General features: G+C 35.7%; 1 protein-coding gene across 1 annotated transcript in view; it reads left to right on the top strand.

Moving 5' to 3' along the window:
* The window catches only part of LOC107677956 (netrin-G1-like), a 46,278-nt gene extending 29,701 nt beyond the window's left edge, over positions 1-16,577 (top strand). The window contains exons 3-6 of the mRNA XM_016473038.1: positions 6,734-6,906; positions 10,757-10,783; positions 11,012-11,056; positions 16,267-16,577. Coding sequence (XP_016328524.1) covers positions 6,734-6,906; positions 10,757-10,783; positions 11,012-11,056; positions 16,267-16,517 — 496 coding nt within the window. The 3' untranslated portion in view covers positions 16,518-16,577. The remainder of the gene's footprint in view (positions 1-6,733; positions 6,907-10,756; positions 10,784-11,011; positions 11,057-16,266) is intronic.
* Positions 16,578-26,098: the final 9,521 nt, after the last annotated feature.

The following is a 26,098-nucleotide window of genomic DNA, read 5'->3' as shown; positions in this document are numbered from 1 at the left end:
GGTTTGGTAAATCACTCTCTCCTGGTGTTTCTTGTACAGATAAGCAGAGCTGGACAGGAACTCATTTGAGACAATTGGCGCCTGGCTGACCGTGATTCAGCTTTACGGCTCTCAGATGGTTGAGAAGAGATGTTAGTTTCCAGGTGGAATGCGGAGATTCCCTCGTTCATTTGTGTGATGTTCGCAAATGCCTTACAACCTAGTAGTTCAACCCTTCTGTTATCTTCATTTTTCACTCATGTGATTTATGTTCCCTGAACTCATACTGATGCAAAACCACAGTGAATATGAAAACATTTCAGATTGTTTTCTTGTTTTCAGAAACTATCAACATTCACAGAGTTTCAAAATGTAATTCATTAGCATTGTATTAGTTTTATATTGAATGTAATATTTTATTCAGAAGGCGTCAGCCGATGATAACATGCCCTCGTGAACTCTTCGGAGTGCAATTCAGAATAGCAATTCAGATTGTTAAACTGCAAATTGCTCAGTTCGCATGAGGCTTGATTTGAAAGTCATAGGCTGAGCTTTTGAGTACAGATGTTTGTCACAACTGACCATGTTTCCTGCCAATCATTTCTGATTCACATCTAAGATATTTAATTATGCCTAATGAGAAGCTTTGCTGCAGTCATCGATAATAAACGAGCAACTGAAAAAAAAAACATCAACATAAACTCTCCCTTGAGGCACTGCAGTAAACTTGAATATCAACACATTTTGCACTCTCAAAAATAACACTACATTATTAATTTATCCTAGCTGCTTTAGAGCCAACATTATGCAAGTTTTCTTTTATAACAGAACTTATGTGAATATAAATACAGACGCATATGCTGATCAAATTATATCGAAAAGCACAGTAATGTCAGTCATTTCTGTTATATTTTTTACGCACCATTTAATTCCCCATTTTCCAGAAACCGTTCCGCCGTTATACTTATCAATAATCATAGCACTTTATCACATACTTCCACATATGCTGTGTCCCCACTTCACTGTTTATCCAAGCAGCTTTGAAGATGAGGGAGACGTTGTGTTTGATCAAAGCAGGGATGGGACAGAGTCCCTTATTAGCATAATATTCATGCAGATCAGAGTAAGTGCTCCATAATAGGGCCTGTCGTTGAAACAAATTGCAGGCGTAGCTCTCAGCAATGCCAACCAGAGTGCCACAAATTCAAATCGGATTTAGTTGCAGTGGAATAATCAGAGTAGGCGAATTACGCTGTGATGAATACCTAATATTTCCCCAGAAATCTGGAGAGCCCCTCCAGGGTCAACTACATTTTAAGGTGAGACACAAACAATTTGCCTGAGATGTATTACATTCCACCCAGATGAGTTAGGAAATTGGCCACCGCGTAGAGTCAGTCAGTCCTAATAGGAATCCTCATTTCAACAGCTTCACAATGGTGAATTATGTGGCCATGGCTTTTAGGGTCATTATTGAAGTTTCAATACACCCAAGGCACAGGGCATGTCAAAATACAATTGTGAGACTTACTTGTTGCTGCTTATAGTATCATGCAAAACTGAATAAAGGAATAACATAGGCTAGATTTAAGGTATTTCACTGGAGCTGCTGTTATATTGTGAGTGACAGCTAGACATAATAGCTGACCTTAGTCTAGTGTTCGTGGTCATATACAGTATTCTATTTACACATTTTTGTTTTTGTTTCATTGTCACTTTTTTTTTGTAAATTTGATTATAACTCATACTGTCATACTCGTTTGTTTTAAGTCAGTTTTACTCTGACTGAAATTACTATGCATATATATATATATATATATATATATATATATATATACAGTATATACAGCATATATAAAGTGTTGTTAATGTAAAAAAAAAAAAAAACTCTATTTTGACTGTTTAGTTATCAGATCCCAGTCATAATCCCAGTAAGAGATTTATCTGAAAGGTAAATTTACTCTTATTTATATACAGAAATATAAATATTTACATATTTAATTGCTCATATTTTAATTTAATATATGTCATAATAGCAACACTATGAATTCAAATTAAACAGTTTCACTCAATTAGACTATTGGTTTTAATGAATCCGAAGATGTCTGAAGTGTGCATCTAATTCATAGAAATATTGAATAATAACTCCATTAATTACAATAAATAATGAATTTAAAAAACATTTAACACTATTAACAACATGGCACTCTTACCCCAAGGCTAATTTTATTTTTTTACTTCAAACTGAAACCTATAATTTTTACTCCACAAATCTAAAAATACTGATGTGTCCATATGTCCCTCATAAAAATAAATAGACACAAAATACTTTAATATTTAAAATAATACAGTGTCTTTTCCCCTTGCCTTTATTTATAATTCTCTCTGTTTTAGTTATTAATTGTCTGTGTTTTAGTACATTGTTATGGAAAGAGCGCATTCACAACGTGTCTATATACTAGCATGTAACTAAAAATTCAAGTTAAAATTTGATGCATTTGTGTCATTTTGTGCAGAAGCAAATTAAAGTATTGTGTTTCTTATAGGTCCTATATCTGATTATTCTCATATGTAAAGGATACATTTGGGTGAGCACTGATCAGTTTACTGTGTTCATTCGGTGTTCAGCTTCAGTTCAAGCAGCTCAAAGCGGGTCGACATTATTGACTACGATTGGATTGTTTGAAATAAGGAAAATAATTTTTTGATGCTTTTGCGTTTTTGTTCAGCATTGTTGACGAGATTCTCACTTTTAAATTTGTTCCTTTTCCTTCTGCACATTTACATTTCCACTTCTCCCGTCTTCACTCATGCTGTGTTTACTTCTCTTGATACGGGTCACATCCCAGTTGATGCTCAACAAAAAAAGTTAGGGCAGATGTCGAGAGTAACTAAGTTTGGTTGACATACAAAAGCGAGCGAACCTTCAGCTACGTCTGTGAAGTTCGGGAAGACAGACAGGTACAGCGTTCTCTCACCTTCCTTTTTGATGAGATGGCTGTCAGATGTCTCTGTGCCTCCACTAGTTTACATTTGGAGTCCAAGTCTGCTTCTCACTATAAAGACATCTAAGACTCTTTAATCCTGAAGAAAGTTTCCAGGGGTCAAACAGCATGCGTAAACCTATGACTTTCACAGATACTGGTAAAGTTTACTTACAGGACATGCCAAAAATTCTTCTAATATCTCTCATATTTAAGTTCTACTTGCTGTTTGCATGAGTTCAGTGAACATGTATGCACTCCTGAAAATATATGTCATTCAGTTTTTAAGATTTACACATTTAAATTGCATGACTAATGTTTGTTACAGTGAGCAATCTTTAAATTATCAATATTATGAATTCAGAATAATTAAAATAATCAATAAAAAATGTTAACTTCAGCTATATATTCTGACTATATGTTCTGAGTCAAATTTATTGTGTACAACATATAAATTAGGCCACTGGGTGTAAACCAGTAAACTGGGATAGACCAAGGGTGTAAAACTCAATTCCTGGAGGGCCGGAGCCCTGCTCCAACACATATACCATGTAGTTTTCAAATCTGAAGGACCTGATTAGTTGGATCAGGTGTGTTTAATTAGGGTTGATTCTAAACTCTCCAGGAATTGAGTTTGACACCCCTGGGATAGACATTAGTGAATGGTCACATGGTCATGTGATCTTCCAATGAGATGACCTGCTTCATGTAAAATAAACAGCTTTTATTATAATATATATTTATCATTATTTGGCCAAACTTTTAATGAGGTAAAAATGACTGAGTGCACCGTTAACTTACATCCAAAGGTAATATGATCTCATCTTTGAACAATTAGCTTTGCCTGATAAGACTTCACATCACAGCCTTCATAGCCTTAGGCATTTGCAAACAATACAAAATAAGGCTGGCAATTGATAGTAAACAGCAGGATTGCGATGAGCCTGTGATACACATCAGCTTGAACATTTTTATTTAGTCTCATTTGCAGAAGCCATTAAGTAATAACACTACAAGATAACATGCATCCTTTCAGCAATAAACTTATGGTATTCAAGCATAATAACAATAATGGAGAAATTGCCACGCCATAGTTTTTGTTATTTGCTTTACCAAACTGGAATTATTCTTTATGAGACATGGAGCATAATAAAAAAGAAAATACAAAAACATAAAACAAAAGAAACTATCAGATGCTAAATACAAATACCTTGGCATAAAGACAGCAGAGCTTACAAATTATATTCATAGTCAAATTATATAAAATTAAATGTTTCATTTGATTTTATATATACAATAATATATATACAGTATACTGTGTGTATATATATATATATATTACAATAATTTAAATATGTAATTTAATTTAAATATATTCATATTTTAAATATTGCAATTGCAAAGGATGTATTTCTAATAGTGGGTGGTCTCACAAATACTGTGCATTGAGCTATAGGGAACTCAAACATAGAGAAAATGAAAAATTGGAGAGACTTCTGAAGGAAAACACATTCCAGGAGAAACCAAGGTCAGGGTGAAACATAACAAGAGGAACTGACATGAAAGTCTGCCTTCTACTTCCTCTGAAGACAGACAATATATTTCAGACATTGCTATGTTTCATAGTAATGGGGCATGGGAGTATAGACGCCTCTGTGTGAGGGCTAACGTTTAGAGAGCGTTGCATCATTTGATTCTATAACGTAAGCCATACACGTCTTCTGTTAAAACGCTAAAAAAGAAGGGTATATTATTCTTATTCAAAACCATTCCTCAGATTCATTCGAATAGTGAAAAGAAGCCCCTTTGTGGCCAAAGTTTATGAATATGAGTTAAGAACTACACCTCACAGACAATGCCGCTCAGTATAACGCCCTAAACCATATCTTTAGAGAGCGAGTGCGCAAAGCAAAACACTTATGTCCTCGATTCATAACAGGAGGGAGGAGAGTGGAGTTAAATGAGTCACTGGATGGTGCCACTCTTAGATAATGGCCAAAGCCCACTGTGGGAGAGAGAGGAGAAAAAAGGCCAATAAAGAATTATTAAATGGATTTTCATCTTTCTGCCAGCACAAATGGTTGCTGTGCCAGGCGTTCTCCCAGCAGCACCTGCGGAATGATATTCAACAGTCCCTCCAATTTCAATATGACAATGCCAACAGCAAAAGCATCACGTCCCTCGCCACTGCACCGCAGATACACTGAACTTCGTGACATCGGCTTGATGATCCAGTTTCGGCTGGTTTTTAATTAACCCGAGGGTCAGATCTCAAAGCACAGCACTTTAGGGAATTTTACTATCTAGATGAAGGACGGTTAGCTACATCCACAGATTAGAGATATGGAAGAGATTTAATTGACTATCCTTTATGATACTCCAGAGAGGCGATGAATACGTGCATTTCCGTAATGCTGAAATTGGAAAGTAGCCTGTACGTATTAATGTCAAAACACACACAGAAGTTCACTGCGTAATAATACCGAATGCTCTATTGGAAAAATCGCCTAACTTAACGACGATATTGAATGGTTCCATCAAAGTCAATGCAGATGAAAGCACTTACTGTAGCTCCATTTGATGTTAAATAGACCATCATGAAAGCTGAAATTAGAGGTTTTGTTCTACTGTTTTCCCGCAGTTATTAATCATTTATGCGCAATGTCACGAAAAGTAGAAAGTCAATTGGAATGGATGTATTTCTGTAACACGTCTGTCTCGAGTTCACAGCAGGAGGCAGCCACATATCCTCACCACCGCGGTTCTCCAAAGAGCAAAAGTCCTCCTTGAACGCATTGCAGAAAAACAAATACTGCCTTGATATCATACCGAACACAAACCCTCCAGAGAGGTGTAGCATATCCTGAATGCTCAATGATCTCATTAACCGCTGCCCATCACACAGGGAGGTGGAGGTCAGAAGTACACAACACGGTTGTAACCTTTTGTCTCCTGGCAAAATCAATGACTGCAAATTATATTTAGATTAGATATGGAAAGTGAGACCACTCATCTCGAGTGGCAGCTAAGATAATCATATACACGTGCACTTGGGAAAAAAAAATAAAAAATTGGTGTAGAAACTAATTTCACTCAGAAATTGCTAGTAAATTTCACAAACAATAAATTAAACGTGAAATTTAGAAAAACTGGAATAGCATTTCCTTGTAAAATGCACTCCAATAATCTTTGTTTTGTTTACAACTTTGAAAAGCCAGTGTATGCATCTTCCCATAAAATAAAATTCATGGAAAGCATCCTGAAGCAAACCGTGATTTTCTCTTGCATTTAATGCTCTCGAAACACTCTGATACAACAGTGACTCTGTCAAAATCTCTTTCCCAGCAGACATCAGAGGAACTTTGAAGAGGTGCTGTTAGTGTCGATAGACTTTCCACTTCTTTTATTCTTTCCTTTTTTTCAATGTTAAAGCCCAACCACTGAGTGGCTTTCATTCTGCTTTTGTGTCACAGATGTGACCCACGCTTCTATTCAGTTTCTCCGCAGGGGCACACTCAAATGAGCTCTGTTTTTAACAGCATAATGAAGCTCTCTTCCGCAGCATCATGGGAAGTCCACGTTAAAGGTTGGTGTTTGTAATGGATATGCCACAAAGAGGCTCCGAACGCATCGCAAAATAAATTAATATTACGATTCGGATAAGACGTCAAACATTGCGGCTGGTTCTTTGTTCACACCACCAACATAGAAACGGTAGCCTGGGCTGATATTTGCCATTTGTTATGATATTTTGTTCTTCATCCTGCTAGGTGCAAGTGCAATCTCCATGCCAACAGCTGTGTTTTTGACAAAGGGAAGCTGGGGTGCGAGTGCGAACACAACACCACGGGGCCGGATTGCGCACGCTGCAAGAGACACTACCAGGGCCGAGCATGGAGCATGGGCTCCTACCTGCCCATCCCCAAGGGTACTGCCAATATCTGTGAGTACATCCTGCCATCTCCTTCTCGACATGACTCATGGGAAAGCATAGTGCTCCATCAAGCACCGAAACGTCACCTTTTCAGTCGTGATCCAAATGACATTTTACTTTCAGAGCAACAAAAAAAGGACCAACAATAAGCCTGTAGGCACCACATATTACAGAAACTTGGGTTTTTCTACAGCTCCAAAATGTTTAACTAGTGGCGTATGGCAGGCCTCTGAAATCAGTGTTATTTTAGTATCACTGACATACTATTATATGTTATGTGAATATTTTGAATTAATTTTTTTAGTTTTTAGTAATTTTATTTTTAGTTTTTTGGCTTTTTTATTTATTTATTTATTTTAATATGATATATTTTTAAATATTTAGTTTATTTAGTTTTAGTTATTTTAGTACTTTAAGAAATGTTGCCTTGGCAACAAGCTGAAATAAGTTAAGTTTATTTATTTTATTTTTTATAGGTGGTTTTAGTTTTATTTAGCTAACTATAATAGTTTTAGTTTTAGTTTTAGTTAACAATAATAACCCTGCCTGAAATCAGGACGTAAAGATATAAACAAAAGCAAGTGCATAAAAAACATTTTCAAACATTATTGCATCATCCTCTGAAACTTACAGTTCAATTAAATGGTGTCATTTTGAACATTCTATTCATCAAAGAATCCTAAAAAAAATTACATCGGTAATAAAAAGAAACTAAGCACCAAATCATCATATTAGAATGATTTCTGAAGGATCATGTGACACTGAAGAGTTTAATGACTACTGTAAATTCAGCTTTGCTATCACAGAAATAAATGTTTTATTTCATTTTAATTTTAGTAATATAGTCATTTAATTGTAATAATATTTCACAATATACTCTTTTATTTATGTATTTTTATCAAATACATGCAGCCTTGATGATCATTACAAAGACTTACAAATTCTATACAATAATACTAATAATAATAATAATAATGTAATATAATATAATATATTATAATAAAATATTCTGCATGTCTGTCAATTATTTTCAGTTATTTTATGTTATGAGCTTTTTGTGTGTGTGTGTGTGTGTGTGTGTGTGTGTGTGTACATCAGTTTATGAATGTTCTTTTCTGCATTCTCAACACTGCAGCGATGCATGCGTGATTTCGTATGGCAATGTTAGATTCAGTGTACCTGAAGTGCTTTTGTGTGAGGTGGTTGTGTATGAGTATACATGCTTTTGAAAGCCTTTAATATCGCTCTAGCCTTTCCCCCCGTTATGAAGCCCTTCATAATGTAGGGGCAAAGCTCAGACTGACAGCCAGTTATTAAAAACGCAATACCAGGACACATCTGTGCCCAACAGAGGAAACCAAGGACCACCTATATCAAAAGCAATATAAGCACCTGTTTCGGCAAGAAATCCACAATGCAACAGGCTTGCATATGAAATCCAAATAACATTACTACTCCTGCAGGTTTGGTGAAATCAATAGTCCTCGACTGTTGCATCATTCCCCTTCCCCGCAAATGAGCATGATCGCAGCGACATGCCTCTTCTCCTACGCTGCTCGTATTACATGTGAGGTTATGAAACATATGGCTCTCACATAAAGATAAATTTGCTAAAAGGGATTAATTTAATTAAGCTATAATAGCTTTCATCTGTCATCTGTCATCGTGTCTTCTGCCATGAGCACAAGTGCAATTTATCTCTATGTTAAGTATACAGGACCCTGCTCATGCAGATATATAGCTACATGTGACCTTGCGTCTAATAATTCAGCTGGAAATGAAACCCATGTCTTTGTCTGGTGGGATGGGCTTAGAGAGTCAGGAGGGAACATTTTATGTGAGAGCAAAAGTGTCCTGCTGTGCCTTTACACCAGCACCATACTGTCAGACAGAGTAGAGGAGATTTTGTTTTTGGGTAAACTGGCTTTTAACTAATGGGTTACTGTACATTTTTAGCCACATCAAAATGCTAATCATCGTGGTTGAGAATTGAGAATGTGTTTTAAACTCCAAATTATTTCCTGAGTTTAAATTGGATTTTTAACATTGCATTTAAAATTTATGAAGGGGACAATATATATTCATATACATTTCCCAGTGTATTATTGTGATCATATGCATAACATACCTGTATGTTATTTTCATTAACATTAATAGCAATTACAATTAATGTTATTATTGTACTAATGTAATGCACTAATGTACTTGTTAATGTACTATATAGCTTTGTGGAATTGATCGTATTCGTTCATGCACAAATGTCACTTTAGCATTACATACAGCTGCATTCTTCATATAAACAGCAAATATGCCTGAAATACTTATAATGCATGTGTGCCAGCCTTAACCAGGCAGAACCTTAAGATCTTGATCTTATGTTTGCAGAGGAGGATTGCTCTTGTTGTGTCCCATGTGGAAAGAACAGGTGCTTGAGAAGCAAAGAATTATGTGTGTTTGGTACTTTTGTGATAAATAAGATGTGTGTTGGTTTAATCAATGCACGCTGAGCTCATCTACCAGCTGTCCAGTTCTGCCTGTTTTCCAGGCTTGTCATTCATAGCTCAGGTGAGCAGAATTCCCAATTAGCTTTGAGTCGCTAACGCTGAAATGAAGCCTATGATATGCTGTGAGAGTTGAATGCAAGAATTCAACCACGTCTGAGTCTGAACTCTTTTGGGGCTAAACATAATGTGACAAAAAAAAATAACTGTTAATCGCTGTTGCTAGGTTAAGTATTGTACTAAAAACAATGGAAACTATAATGCAAAAGTTCACCACCTCGGTGGTCTGTGGTTTTGAAGCAATTGCATGCTGAGATATTCAGTGCTGTTATTCTCTGAAAAGTGTCCTATAGACTGACTGCAGTGCAGCACGTAGGTGCATTGGATTGAAATGTCATGCCTGTCATAATAGTTGATGGTTGAAAATAATAATATAACAAAAGAATCTGATGGATAGAAAAGTCAAATCATTTATTAAAATGTGTGCTAACTAACAGCACCACTGATTAGTGAATGATAAATAACATAAAACACTCTGGCAGGCCGCATGTACTCTAGCAGTTAAAAGAATGCTTTTTTATTTACACAATTAATTTTGTAGACAAACGCAAACTGTGCCTATGCATTTAATCACAAAATTAATATTTGTATTTATTTTAAATGTTGGAGGGGATAGTAAAGGAAAAACAGTCAATGAGTATCTGGAACATGCCTGGAAACTTCAATATGTTTTAAAAAATCCCATATACTGCCATTTGTGTGATGAAACAACATACATTAGTTTACATTTAGTCTAAATTTAATGTTTTACAACGTATCCCATAATTTTGTAATGTACTACTGTCCTTGACTTTTAGCCCTGTTTAATTAAAAATATTATTTTTATAATTAAAAATATTATTTAGAAATAAAACCTAACAATTGCTGGAAAAATAAAACGTGTGTGTGTGTGTGAGTGAGTGAGTGAGTGAGTGAGTGAGTGAGTGAATGAATGAATGAATGAATGAATGCATGAATGAATGAATGAAAACCATTTAAATATGAACTACTGGCCCAAAAGTTCAAGAAAAAGAAGAAGAAAAAAACATTGTTGATCCCTGCCAATGCATGTGTGCTTTTTGAAACAAAAAACAGTTTTGTAATTGCCAGTGATGATACTATGGCACACAGAACTGCTTATTACAATCAGAGAGTGGCCAGAATCATATGAGCTGGTGGGATTATGTTTTTTCCTCCATATCTGATGTCTTCACTGCAAACATGAAGCTGTGAAACAAGGTTATCACATATTTATCTGACTTTTTGAAAAGCTTCAGTAAATGTAGTTTAATTGATGCTAGTTCTTTCTTTTTTCCCAGGTATCCCAAACAATCTTGGCACCTCTGGTGAGTTTTTCCACTCATGGCATATTGAACATCATTTGTATTGTATTTGTGTTTTATATAGATAAGGATTCTTTAAAATGTAAAACAGAATTCTATCAAATATTCAAACATACTAATATAAGGTCTGGTGATAAAAGTGACTGAAAGCGAGTTGTGAACACTAGATTATTAAATAATACTGAATAAAAACCAAGAAATAAATCGATTCTTATTTTTCATTTCATCAAGTTCGACCAAATGCTTCATCACTTGGAGCAGCAAACCGAAATCAAGGTAAGACTTTCAGAAATCATCTCATTAATGCCTGTAAAACATCCAACCACAGTTTTTTTTTCCAGCATGAGGATCCAGAGCCTCATACTAACAAAGTGCCTTTGTTTGTATATACTTTGATCTCCACTACGATTTCAGTCTAGCCTCAAATCTCAAATGACTGTCCAAGAAACAGTTTTGAGTGACTCATTGTCTGCAGTTAGGTTGTTATTAGGCTGTTGATGACAAATATATGCTTAGAATCAGAAAGCAAGAACATAAAAAATTTTAATGTTTTCATATTCAAAAACCCATCATGGCAACGAATTGTGATTTGATAGTTGCCAATGCTAGTCAGACGCTGCTAAAATGTATTTTGTCTCTAGCAGATGGATGGTCTCAAAGCTTAAAGATGAACTAAAAGCCACACAACTGTTATTTTGATTTCATTGGGGCTTTAAGAAAAGAGGATTGAAAAAAAATTGAAGGCTTCTCATTTTCAGCACTCCTGCTGATTGTGAGTGAGAGAGAGTGGTCTCTTTTCTGTCAGGACCAGTAGCAGAACAAAACAGAGGATTGTGAGAATCTGTCTGGTTGTTCTGCACCTACATCTTATAGATCCAAACCCTCTGTTAGTAAGCAGCCAGCGGACAGTAGTGTTTAATGATGACCTCCCGGATATCAGGCTCTTCTAATAACCTCTCAAATGTAATTAGTCTCAAGTGTCTGTTTTCTTCCTTTTCATGCAATCGAAGAGAGAAAGAAGTGAGGGGAAAAGATGAGATGGCAGTAGGTTTATGTACACTGATTTCAAAGACTTGATTGATATTAATCTCTTGAGCAAATGAATACAGTAGAGAAACCATCACTCAGACCATAAAAAAAGATTAAATGAAATGCACAGGAAAGAAAAGTGGTGGAAAATATGTGAACTGGACACTGAAATTTGTTTATGAGTTAGAGAGTAGTAAATGCGAATAATCAATCGGGAAAAAAAGACTTTATGATATATAGGAATATGAGCAGAAGGCACAATATTCTGTTGTGATTGTTAATGAACTTTTCTTTATTTTATTCTAAACAAGTGGTTTTCAAATGGTGGGTAACAGCCTGAAAATTTATTACTGGTCTGTTCCCTTAAGAAAGAAAACAATGCTAAATAGATTTAAGCTAACTAACACTATAGATGTGCATTGTTCAGATAAATAGGCTTATACAGTCTATACTACGGTATTTTGTCAAAATAAATCAGACACGGGTCACGACGAGGCGTTCCCCATAGCGCCCCCTAGAGGACGCAGTTCGAAGTTCCCATGAAAGGGAACTACAATCGGTGATAATGTAATATATAATGTTTGTAAAATGGATGATTAAGTTGAGATTTGCTAAACATTACATTTAACCCTAAACCTAATAAGAAATAATTTTCTGTTTACTTTTCTAAAATGAGCAATTTTGGTACTGCGTTTGGGACTGAGATAATTCCATATTAGGTAATCAATAATTACTAAATGAGATTAAACTCATTAAGAACGACTAAATAACTATGACATGTTAGAAATATTACCATCAATGACTACATTAATTGCTACATAATGACAACATTAACATTTCTGATATGTGAGCAAAACTTTGAACATGGTCATAAAATGCATCACTAATTACTCAAGTGTTACTTAGGTACTCTGCAGGAACTACTAGTGATCTGGACCATTATTTTAAATAAATTCATTAGTGATGTCAAATGATTAATCGCGATTAATCGCATCCAAAATAAAAGTTTTTGTTTATTTTGGATGTGATTAATCGCGATTAATCATTTGACAGCACTAAAATTCATTCATTCATTCATTCATTCATTCGTTCATGTATTATTTGTTTATTTATTTGTTTGTTTGTTTAGGTCCAGATCACTAGTGGTTCCTGCAGAGTAACAGGTAACACTTGAGTAACTAGCAGTGTTGGGGAAAGTTACTTTTAAAAGTAATGCATTACAATATTGCGTTACTCCCTAAAAAAAGTAACTAATTACGTTACTTAGTTACTTTTTATGGAAAGTAATGCAAAAATTAATTTTGCGTTACTTTCGCGTTACTTTTTAAATATGAGCAGGGCTTGATTGTTTTTAATATAAGAAGTTCTATTTATAGCAAATATAAAAGCCCTTTCACACGAAAAGGACGCAGGAAAATACATAAAGGGCATTTGTGTTATTTAACATTTAATTATTGCAGGTTTGTGTCATATTCTGAGTTTGCATTTCACTGTTTTAATTCATTTTGATGAATACTAAATCTATTTTTTTGCGAGTGGGATGAATTAATGCACATTCACGTTTAGTCTAGAACTACAGTAACATCATGTTTACACAGCGCACACAACGCCTCTGTACTTCCGATTTCTCCCAATATGGGGACAGGAGACTTGTCAGTCAATAATGGGAAAACAAAGTAACTGGCATTACTTTTTTGAAAAAGTAACTAATATTTTCTTGTAAATTAAAAAAGTAATGCTTTACTTTACTAGTTACTTGAAAAAAGTAATCTGATTACGTATCTCGCGTTACTTGTAATGCGTTACCCCCAACACTGGTAACTAGTGGTGCATTTTATGACCATGTTCACAATAAAACAGACAATTGTTCACGTCTAGGACACATTAATGTTGTGTTTAGTAATTACTTGTTAATTCTTTATCATTTTTTTAGTTATTTAATAGTTCTTCATGAGTTTAATTTAGTATTTAGTAATTACTGATTACCTAATAAAGAATTATCTCAGTCCTATATTTACTGATTAGTTTATCCTGTTTCCATATTCATTAATAGTAGTTCCTGAAGAGTTACTGTAGTACTATTCATTGGTCCTGAATTACTTCCTGCGTAGTTACGTATTAATCACTCACCATTATTCTAAAGTATTACCACTAAACTGAAGATCTTTAGTCTCATCCATAAAACACCACTTTGAGATTGTTCATCTCAATAAGGAAAACTGAAACCTGACCTGTCAGGGAACGAATAGATCTGTCGTATGCATGCGTCACTATTGCTCAAGTCAGGAGCTGCCTGTTCTGTTCCGTTAGCGTGTGAAAAAGTCACTGTACCCGACGAAGATGCGATACAGCACATATGCCCCCAAGGGAAAGACAGACCTCGGCCAGGGTTCACACCTCAGTTTTTTTCTGAGGTCAGAAGGTAAAGCACAACACAAGTGCAAATGCAATCTACGTCACTGTACACTACATGTGAAGGATGACCTTGCACGTCTTTCACGATGAAAATGAAGACCGGGACAGATGCGAGTGTCTGTGTGTTCAATGCTCCCTCAGTGCACATGTACATATTTGAAGAAAGAATCAGTCAAAGGAGCAGCAGCAGCAGGTCTGTCTTCTGGGTACACTTGAACCGCACCCTTTGCTCCAATCTAATCTTGGGTACAGATGCTCATGGAAAGACAATAGCTCTGTAGGGTCCTCTGGAGGCCTGTCAGCATTTGGATAATCCCATACACAGTGAACAAAGTAAACTCCAAGCCTGGAGATATAAAGTTTATATCCCAGCAAAATCTTTCCAGAGTTGACGCTCAAAATGGACACTGGGCTTTTCTGAAAGCTCCAGTTAAACCATGCCAGATGGTCTTTTCGTGCAGAGATATGATTTAAAAAAGTGATATTTCAGTGTTAAAATTGCCCTCAGCACTTAAAATGCTTAAAAGTCTCTTTTGAAGTGATGCGTTTCTGTTTATTTGTACTGTATAACAGTAGAATTGCCGTAATAGTGCAGAAAAACTGTCTATATTTAAACTATGGAAAAGCAGAGAGAAAATTATAAAATGAGCTCTCCTAAAATGCTATTTAAAACAATAATCTGACATGAATTCAATCTTGAACAGATTCATTTGTCAAAGCTATTACTCCTCTGCCTGCTTTCTGTCATTAACGACAGTTCTTGATTGTTGAAGCAACATGGCTCGAACGATGACTGTGCGACAAAGTTAAAGCGGTTTTGGTATGTAACAGTTATGACTAGCTAGTTAAATTCTCCATCAATGCAGTGTTGGCAATGTTAGTTATGTGGCGAGTTGGCAACCGCACCTCAGTCAGGCTGGTTTTAGAGGGTCAGCTATGAAAATTAAACCAGTTAAACACTAGTTTGGCCAGGCTGGGAGACCATCGTAAACCAGCTAAGACCTAAGTTTAGGCTGGTTTAAGTGGGGGTTTTAGTAGGGCTATTGCTCATAGCTGGTTTTCTTCAGATTTATTCTGTCCCCACTTCTCAGAGGACCTAGATGAAATCCATCTGAATGAAGAAAGCAGCATGTAATTACTCCGTTTCTGAGCAAATAGTCCTGTCTCTCCTCCCAAAGCAAATATTTTCCTCAATAATGGAAGCTAGTACAATGCAATAGCAATCATCTTTTTTTCCACTAAAGAGCTTGTTTACAGGTCAAGGGAAGGGAGATTAGAGCGATTTGGACTGGATTGGCACCATGACATACATTTCATTGCACACCGCTTTCCTGTTTGTCTTGAATTTGAACTTGAATCTTAATTATATGGCATTTATTTTTCATTTCACACTGATTAGATTATGGATCCAACTTCAGAAGTGTCAAAGCATTGTTTAAAGGTTCATTTAACAGTAGGTGTTGACTGAGTTAGCTGTAACCTTCACATGCTAAAACGCACTAATCACCTGGAGTTACCAGCAGTGCAGCATCAACTTAGTCTCACAAGAAAACATAACTATTTTACGAGGTGATTATTTTGTATGATTTTTAGAAGAAAAAAAAAAAAGTCAAATTTATATTAATTATCCACCAATTTGCCAAAATGTAAAATAATTACGAATTACCATGAGATTATGTTGGCAGAATTTGGACTTTCACCAGTAGCTTCATGCCAGAGATTTGCCAAAAGTCAGCAGTGATGTTTTCAGTTTTGGTCACACACTGAAAAATGTCACACAAAGATATATTTCCTGCCCCAAATCCCACCTCTCACTCTATGATTAATCATATCCCTTCTGCAATATTACAGTGGGACTAACATCCCCTGTGGTGTCCTTAAAAGTCACCGCTGAGCCTCTTGCCAGCGCCCATCATAAACAATCACACAAACAGCAACCTGATGATCATCTTGATGGATGCACTTTTTTCCCTGGAAAGTGTTTCCTGGCAGGGGGAGGAAAGCGATGCGTGTTCACCTCTCTTTTTCTCTGCTCCCCACAGCTCGAGTGTGTGACAACGTGCTCCTGCGCTGTCAGAACGGTGGCGTGTGTCACCACCACCAGCGCTGCCAGTGTCTGGCCGGTTTTGGTGGCGTACTGTGCGAGACGGCCCAATGCCAGGGTGACTCTTGCGAGGATCTGCAATCCAGCCAGCTGTCCCTCCGCCCCCTGCCCGTGGCCCAGACTCTCCCGCTGACTCTTCTATCTCTCATCCCCTCCCTGCTGGCCACCCGGGGCCTTACATCACTCTGAGGGGAACGCTTTTGCCCCAAAGACATTCTCCACGGGGGCTCCAATCATGACTTCCTGTTAGAGGACACACAATGACTGAAAAGAAATGCTCCCTTGATGTGGAAGAAAAAAATTCAACTTCCTTTTAGGAAACCGTAAAGTTTTCTACTCGGTACTATGTCAATTAAAGTTTGCCAGAGATGATGGATAAACTGGAAATTTGCAAAAAAACAAAACAAAAAAAAAACAAGAACAACATAAAAAAGCTGACACTAATGACCGTCTTTGTTTGTTGAATTAGAAAGAAATCAAATCAATACACTGTTACACTGCTCTGAAGCCATCCGTCAGATAAGACTTTATCTCAAGCCTCAGAGCACAGAAACACTGCAATACAATTGTTTTTCGAGACAAATCATCGATGTGAAGATGAATCAAGATGTACTCTTAGACTGCCACCTGAATTTACACACACACCACCATGACTAGTTCTCAAACTTCTCACATTTAACCTTTTCCTGACCCTCTCTCTTCTTCTTGTAACTCTGTGAAGTCATGTAAAAGACCCATGATGTATGTCACACAAGAATTGATCCAGATTATCAGTCAGAGCTGGTGTAAGCAGGGCCGCATTAAAACCTTACTGGGCCCTGGGGCAATGACTTACTGCAGGGCCCCCTATTACAAATATAATATATATATAGCTTTAAATAGGATTTTTATCCTATCAAAATTCTGATGCATTGAAATTTAATAATTCGTTACCAATTTCAATATTAAAAAAATAAAATAAAAATAAAAAATACTAGCCTAAGTAAAAACAAGCTTATACTTAAGACAAGTAAACAGCCACAAATTACAAAAAAAAATAGACCTACTTGAAACACTTAAATCACTGAATAATAAATGATATTGTATAAAATAAATGTACAAATAAACTGAATAGTCTTCACTGTATAAATTCAATGCACGTTCATTCTTATTTATTTTACAAAAGTAATTCGGTCAAGGACAGTGAGTGATTTTCTTTCTAATGTTTGATTAACATTATTGACAAATTTTAATAGCAGCTAAATTAAGATGCTTTAGAGGAATAGCTCACCCAAAAATTAAAGGTCTGTTGTTGTTCTAAACCTGTATGAGTTTCCTTCTGCTGTTGAATGTAAAAGTATATATTTGGAACAATACTGGTAACCCAACAGTTGCTGCCTGGGCCCCCATGACTTCCATAGTATGAAAACCAAAATACACTACTGGAGTCAATGGGGACCAGAAACTTTCTAGTTACGAACATTCTTCAAAATATCTTCTTTTATGTTGAGGAGAACAAAGAAATTCATACAGGTTTAGAACAACATGAGGCTGAGTAAATGATGACAGTATTTTTATTTTTGGGTGAACTATCCCTTTAAAATCTCATCATATTAGGATCTCATATAGCCTACTACTACACACGATTTATATTTAAATATTAACGTTCATTTAAGACACAAATGACTGTGTTGACGAGGAGACATTGACACATAACTGTGCATTTGAACGTTTAAGCAGAAGGCGCGAAAAATAACTCAAGACTGGCGCTGTACTAGCAGGTGCATGCCACGCGAATCAGGCCGTGCCCGTCTTAATGCGCGCATTTGCCAAAATTAATTCTGCCCCACTGCTTAATGTCCCTGAACAGTTAAATTAGTTTTTAAACCACAATGCTTAAAATGCGTTTAAATGAAAAGCTTAACCTACATCATGCCGCGCAAAACGATTGATATATTTCTACCGGTTTATCTCTCAACCCATAAGCGAATATACTTTGTTCAAACACAAAAAGCAATATACATCCATCAAGTTGTTAACTTGTTAATCAAACTAACCTAAAATCTGTGGGGACGATGACGCTGTGATTTTATCTGCTCCATGTGCCCGGTCCACTTGCTGTTTCACAACTACTCCATCATCAGCTTAAGTAAAATAACCTGATAGCTGGGGATTTTACTGACTCACTAACTACTGTTTTCCCCTCTCTCCTCATTTTTTTTTTTTTTTTAGAATAGCCCCTCTCTCGCTTTCTTTTTAGAATAGTTTACATTTTACTTAACGACTTATCGGCGCTGCCGATGACCAGTCAATCTACTCCACAGCCAATCACGGGCCCCCTCCTTGTCCGGGCCCCGGGGCTGCCCGCCTAGCCCAATGGTTAATGCGGCCCTGGGTGTAAGATCAAATATACAGTAACATGAGAGACAACTGTTGACATTTTGTACTGGGATATTTTCATGACAATGAGAATTAGAACAAGAAGAAAGTCCCTGATCAACATTGTGACTTTTCGCATCGCTGCAACAACCTGTAGAATTTGGGTTGATACTTTAATTATTGCCCTGATGGAGTTGTATGTTCCTGTTTAGTTGCTAATCGTTTTGCTTAAAACATACGTTTACATTCTCACCGACCGAACTGTATGAAAGGTTTCACCAAAGGGCTTCGGTGAGGAATCCTTTGTTGCTTGAAGCCAACTATGTTTGTGAATTAAAGATGAAAAAAAAGAACATTTTATTGCCATTTTGTGAAAGCAAATCTTCAAAGATAGCTGTTCATGTGTGTTCTCAGAAGTTCAGGCATATTTTCAAAGCTCTTAGCAACCGTTTTAGAAATCCCACAAATTGCAGGTGTATGGAATTTAGCAGTCAGCGTTCTCCCAAACATTACGATTGTTAAGAAAGGTGTACAAATGCTAGAAACGTTTATCTGCCAAAGTATGCACACTTTGAACTCAAAATTGAAAATTGACCACAAAATGTATATACTGTAGATGAAAGACATGTTCAAGCCTCATTATGTCAGTTCTGAAATAGGAATTTAAACATGATGGGCCTCATAGACAGATTCTGTTCAGACTTAGTAATTAGCTAATATACAGTAAAGACTGATATACCTGTCAGCCGGTCATAATCACAAAATAAACCCCATCAGGGTGATCAGAGAGTATGAACACTTGACAGTATCATTATCCTGCTTATTAGATGGCAACTTACCAAACTGAAACATTGCAACTATACTGTTGCAATGTTTGTACTTTGTAAACAGCCCGATAACATATGCACTGTCACTAAAAAGTCTGGGATCAGAACGATTTAAAAAAAAAGAAAATAATACTTAATTAATGCTCTAATTCAGCAAGAATGCAATAAATTGATCAAAAGTGACAGTAAAGACATTTATAATGTTACAGAGGATTTCTATTTGAAATATATCAGTAAAGTTTCTGAAGGATAATGCGACTCTTAAGACTGAAGTAATGGCTACTGGAATTTCAGCTTTGGCATTACAGGAATAAATTACATTTTAAGATATATTAAAATAAAAAACAATGATTTAAAATTCGAATAATATTTCAAAATATTTTTGATCAAATAAATGCAATTGGTCAGCCTTAGTGACTTCTTTCAAAAGCATTTTAAAAAATCGTATTTACCCCAAACTTTTGAATGGTAGTCTGTCATATAGTGTATATTATATCAATATATACTGTATTTCGCAAATATCTTTAGCTCTATTTTAAGTTCTGTCTCTGTATGAGTAAATGATTGGGTAAACTATCTCTTTGTTGTACCTATTTATCAATTACTGAATGACATTCCTGTAGCTCAAACATGATACTAGCAACACCAAGGTCATAGGTTCAATTGCATGAACTGGTAAAATTTAGAAACCTTCAAATGCATTGTAAGGCACTTTGGATAAAAACGTGTGCCAAATGAATAAATGTTAATGTAAATGACACTATTACTCAGTAGCTGGTACTCTATAGTCAAGGCATAATTTCTGAAAGCTCAAATTTCAACTGAAATGTATTCCTAAAAATAGTACTAACAGGGCTGGATCTGAAGACACGGCAATAAAACATTTCCAGCAGAGGCTGAAATCAAATGTAAATCACAAAACGAATGAGTAAGAGAGGTGTGTTGACGAAATATGGATTGGAGAATGTCACTCACTGCGAGGCATAACACGCAGTCGTGATACGGCAATCATTTTCAAGTCCACGCTGGGTACTCAAATGGAAATGAAGTCATTATGTGCCTGTGACACACGGTGAAAGCGGGTCTGAGGCTGGATAGATTACATTAGTGAGATTAGGCCTCTTCATTTCAATCAAATGAAATCCTCTATCGCCCTTGATCTTAATAACTTTTCTCCCAAAAGACAAGTACAAGTGAAGATGTCATTTTATTTTGAGAAATAACTGCCATGTCCATTTACTCCATTGTAAATTCTTTTGATGATTAGGTCCAGGTTGACCATATTTGTTCGACTCATTTCATTCAGCCTAATAGATGCAGTCGAATAATTAGAAACACTTTGCACTTCCAAGATGGAAATTTAAGATTGGCCAGATAAATGAGTATAAACATTGCACCGAATTCATTGAAAAGACAAGCTCATTAGGTTTAGATGCAAATGCTGTCAGAATGCTAATGAGTCTGTAATGAGACAGTGCAAACTCCCCCCAGCAAACACCACCTCTATTTCTGATGGACATCAGGGGTCAATGAGGGTACATGCCTCATACTTTACAATAATAACTGGATGCTCTTTACAAAACAGCTTCTTTTTCAACCGAGACTATTGTTATACATTTTAGCAGCTATTTTTACACAATGTGTCCCTGATTGTGCATTTCGAAAGCTCTGCATACTAAAAAGGTGAAACAATTCTTTGACTTTCCCTCAAGCTGGGAATGAATCCTGAGGCTATTAGTTGTCACCTGTTGGAAACTATGGAAACATGAGTTTATACACAAACTCTAGATGAATAATTTTACAGTGCTATTTCAAAACTACAGTACATGAAAGGCCCCTGAGATTGTGAAATCTCTTTCAGTACGGTCTTCATAACATCACTGTGGGATTATAAATGGTTTAGAAAAATAATGGATTATTCTCAAGGTCCATTTTTCAAAGCGGCAGAACAGCATGAGGAGCTTCCCACTTGAGACTGTCCCTGACAATGTTACTAGGCCAAGATGTCCCACACCTGAGATGAGAACATAAGGTACATTTCAGCAAGGCTGTAAACCATCTTTTTATGCCTTTCTGCTTCTCCTATTTCTGGACCATTTCTAAACTTTTAAAGGTTATATGTGGGCATAGCTTATGCACATACACTTGATGGATGATTATTGAAGCACAATGTTTTTCAAAGTACAGGAGTCTCAGCAGAGTAGATACCATAACACTGCCATAAAACATTGCACTTTTTTTCTCCAGGATGTGGCCTGTTTACCAAGAATGATGCTTTCTTCAGAATAATGGCAACATCCATCTCTGAGGAACAGGACTGTAATGCCTTATTTAAAGCAGGGTGTGACACTTTATGAACGCAGCTGCTCATTTTGGAGTAAAATGAGACATTAGAGATGCAGTTTGCCCCTTTCCCTTATGGCATGTACAGTGGGGTCTAAAAGTCTGAGACCACTAGTGAAAATGATTCTGTTTTCTGATTTATTATTAATAATAATAATAATAATAATAATGATGATGATAAAATCAATTTGCTACATTAAAAGCAAAGAAAGTATTTGGACAAAGTTCACATGGTAAGTGTCACGAATTTGCTTATTTGATTAATTGCCTTTAAAAAAAAAAACAAGAATAAGAAAATTTCATGTTAATTAACATCAACATTAACATTTCATTTAATGTCAGTGGTAGAGCATTGCATTAGCAGCACAAAGGTTGTGGGTTCAGTTCCCAGGGAACACACATACAAAAATGTATAGCCTGAATGGACTGTAAGTCGTTTTGGATAAAAGCGTCTGCTAAATGCATAAATTAAATTTTTTTATTTCATTTATTCATGTCATAATATTTATTTTCATCAATTTTTCAAACTTGTTTATGTTTAAATTGAATTTTGAATATCTGATCCCCTGATTAGATTTGAATCTCCCAAATTTATGCTGCACATTCTTATTAGATGATTAAATGCCATATACACTATTAAGTAAAGCCATACACTATTGATACACTATAAATGTTTTACATTTTAAGTCTCACCAAGGCTGCATTTATTTGATCAAAAATACAGCAAAAACAGTAGTATTGTGAAATATTTTAATATATTTAATCTGAATTTTTTAGCAGCCATTATTCCAGTCTTCAGCGTCATATGATCCTTCAGAAATCATTCTAATATGCTCTGCTAGCTGGTTGTCCTGCATCTTCAATAAACAAGTTACAGGTAGTCCAAAATGCAGCGGCTAGAGTCCTTACCTGGTCAAGAAAATATGATCATATTACCCCAATTTTACAGTCTCTGCACTGGCTACCTATTAAGTTCCGTATCAGTTACAAAATATTATTACTTGCCTACAAGGCCCTTAATGGTTTAGCTCCTGGCTACCTAACTAGTCTTCTACCACGCTACAATCCATCATGCTCCCTAAGGTCGCAAAACTCTGGACTTTTGATAGCAAAGTTTTATGTAAATCAGTGCTTTATGTAGATCAGTGCTGAGTATCTTAATGGGAGCTAATCGCTATCATGACCACAAAGGAGAAGACATGCCAAAGACAAGGAGGCTTCCATTCTGGAGCTTCGCTTCGGTTGTCTGGCCTAGTGTGTGCCATGCCTTTCAATTCCCTTCAAGGACTAAAGGATGGGACATATTTAGTCAATGCATTCTTTGGATCCTGCCAGTCAATACATAATCAAACCATGATTATTCCATAATTTAGTCATGTTACCTGCAGTTAATTGTTCATAAGCAAATACTGTATATGGGGCTTAGGCACTGTTTAGTGAGCAACAATAACTTTCCTGTCTTACTAAAAACTGATTCAGAAAATGGCCACATTGTGGTTGTGATTCTTTAAATAGCAGCTATAACAATGCACACATTTTTTTTCTGTTTCAGTTTAATCTGGTTAGGTTTAATTTAATTGGGTTACTTCCCATACTGGTAAATCAATAAAGTGCTAATCTAAAAGGATTAATTCCGAATGTTGTAGCGAGGTGAGGGAGATGTGACACCGTTATACATTTTCCATTTAGGAGAAGTTTTAGGGTTTAATAAGCACTACTCAGGGTCAAAGCCATTAGTGAGCATCTGAGATCTTTTTTCACGTCTCTTGCACTGTATATTTCAGTTGTTGGAAACTTCTCTTCTACAATAAGGGAAGCATAATCAGATTGCAGCTGTTGTTGTGAGGGCTTAAGAGCTTAAAAGAAGGGCGTACAGGTTCAGAAGGGAGAGTGCAGGGATGCATTAATATTAAAATACTAAATTGGGATTAAAATGTTTATAATCGGGTTAAACTGAGTCAGAACGATCTGGAATGTAATTCCAGCAATAATACTTAATTAGTCTTTTTTGTCTTGTTTTGCAGTGGGGGAAAGAGAAATAAAATCAAAAAATCCATAAAACAAGATCAATTTATTTGTAAAGTAAATATGTAAAAATGTGGGCCAGTAAGATTTTGATTTTGTTCAGCAAGGATGCATTAAATTGAACAAATGTGACAATAATGACATTTATAAAATTACAACAGATTTCTGTTTCAAATAAATGTTAAGTGTCATGGTTTCTGCAAAATATTAGGCAGCACAACTTTTTTCAACATTGATGATAATAAGAAATGTTTTCTGAGTGCCAAATTAACATATTAGAATTATTTCTGAATAATCATGCGACACTGAAGACTAGACTAATGACTTCTGAAAATTCAGCGTTGCCATCACAGGAATACATTACATTTTTAAATAAATAAAAATAGAAAAGAAATACAAATACAAATACAAATAGTTGACCCCAAACTTTTGAACTGTAGTGTATGTGGAGCTGCATATTTTCAAAAATATATCTATATATATATAATATATTTTTTTAAACAAATGCCTCACTGCTATCATTTGTTGGATATATATATATATATATATATATACTCTTTAAATTTTGTTAAAAAGCCTATAAAGGCTGTTCAGTGGCAGGTTCCGTTGTGACAACTTACCCCATATACTGTAGTTTTAATGTCTACATATTTTATATCTATATAGAAACTGCTGTTATTTAAATAATAATAGAAAAGAAATACAAATACAAATAGAACTCATTGACCCCAAACTTTTGAACTGTAGTGTATGTGGAGCTGCATATTTTCAAAAATATATCTATATATATATAATATATTTTTTTAAACAAATGCCTCACTGCTATCATTTGTTGGATTTTATGCTTAAAAACAGACACACTTCATTTCCCAATGGGGCTAAGAAAAAAATCAAGATTAAAACACAGATATACAGTGGACTAAAAAAGTTTGGAAATGCCTTCTGCCAAGTTTAAAGCTATCGGCATAATTCCTTTTTGGCATAACTTCCAATTGTCACTGAAGACCAGCAACAATGCATTCTTTTTTGATGACATACTATAATAATGATAGTCACGTCACAGTCTGTCAGCTGTGATGGCTGATTACTGTATTAAACAGCTTTCTTGTTTCATAGGGTTAGAACATCTTCATCAGTTTTTCTGATAGTTTGCCAATTTAGATTAGTACACAACAGACCAATTAGAACACATTTTAGATGGTTCCTAAATAGTTTTAATGTTCCTGTGCTGTTTGTTTGGAAGGAATTGTATTCTCAATCTTATTAAATCTGGAAAACATTCATTGGGTTTTTAATTCAGGTTTTCTGCAAAAACAGAAGTTGCAAATGACATGTGGCCACACACCAGACATCATGCAAGAGCCCAGGATGGAAGGCTGTATGCAGTGATCTTGTTAGTGCACACAATGAACAAGTAATACACTTTCAACTGCAGCTAAGCACAATTGCATATAACAGCACTGCTGAACTAAAATAGCCATATGGTTAGAAACCAAAAGGATGAAAGAACTCAGAAAGATTCTGTCTTAAAAGGAGGACGAGACTACATTTTTCATCAACATCTGCCTTATCAGATATAATGAGCGCATTTGCATATAACCTTTATCTCACTTGTAGCTTGTTGATGGAGGCTGCAAAATTACAATGAAGAAAAAGAGAAAGTGAATGGAGTCATAGTGAAGATTGTAGGGTTCCATATGTGACATACATTCTGCTTATTTCTCAGTGTAACCAAAGTCAAATAATTAGTGGGTTTTTCTATTCCCTTATATTACAAACACATTTTAGAAAGGGGACACAAGCCGCTTCAATTTAAATAGGAATGATGCTTCTGAACAAGTATAATGAGAGAGACCATTTGTGAACATGAATTAATACGTTTCATTCTACAGTGAGCTCTGCGAGCGGAGACATGTGGGGTTGTAGTTAGCAATGATTCATCAAATGGGCATCACAAAGACAGTTTGATGGACATGGTATCATTAATGTGTAATTTAGAGCACTTAGGTCACTTAGTTATCAAATATTCAGCAGTTAACACAAGCACTTAGACGTGAGAGTCACGAAAATATGCATTATGTTCTAATTGAACATTTGTGTTATGTGAAGACTGAATCTGAATATGTTTTGTTCATAGTTATGTATACACTCGAGGGTACAAGCCTCATCATTGCTGAAATGGATTTTAAAAATGACTGCAGAAGTTCTGCTGTCTTT

The sequence above is a fragment of the Sinocyclocheilus anshuiensis genome, unplaced genomic scaffold, assembly GCF_001515605.1.
Source record: "Sinocyclocheilus anshuiensis isolate Anshui unplaced genomic scaffold, SAMN03320099.WGS_v1.1 scaffold1299, whole genome shotgun sequence".
NCBI lineage: Eukaryota > Metazoa > Chordata > Actinopteri > Cypriniformes > Cyprinidae > Sinocyclocheilus > Sinocyclocheilus anshuiensis.
This window is presented reverse-complemented; position numbering and strand designations above follow the sequence as displayed.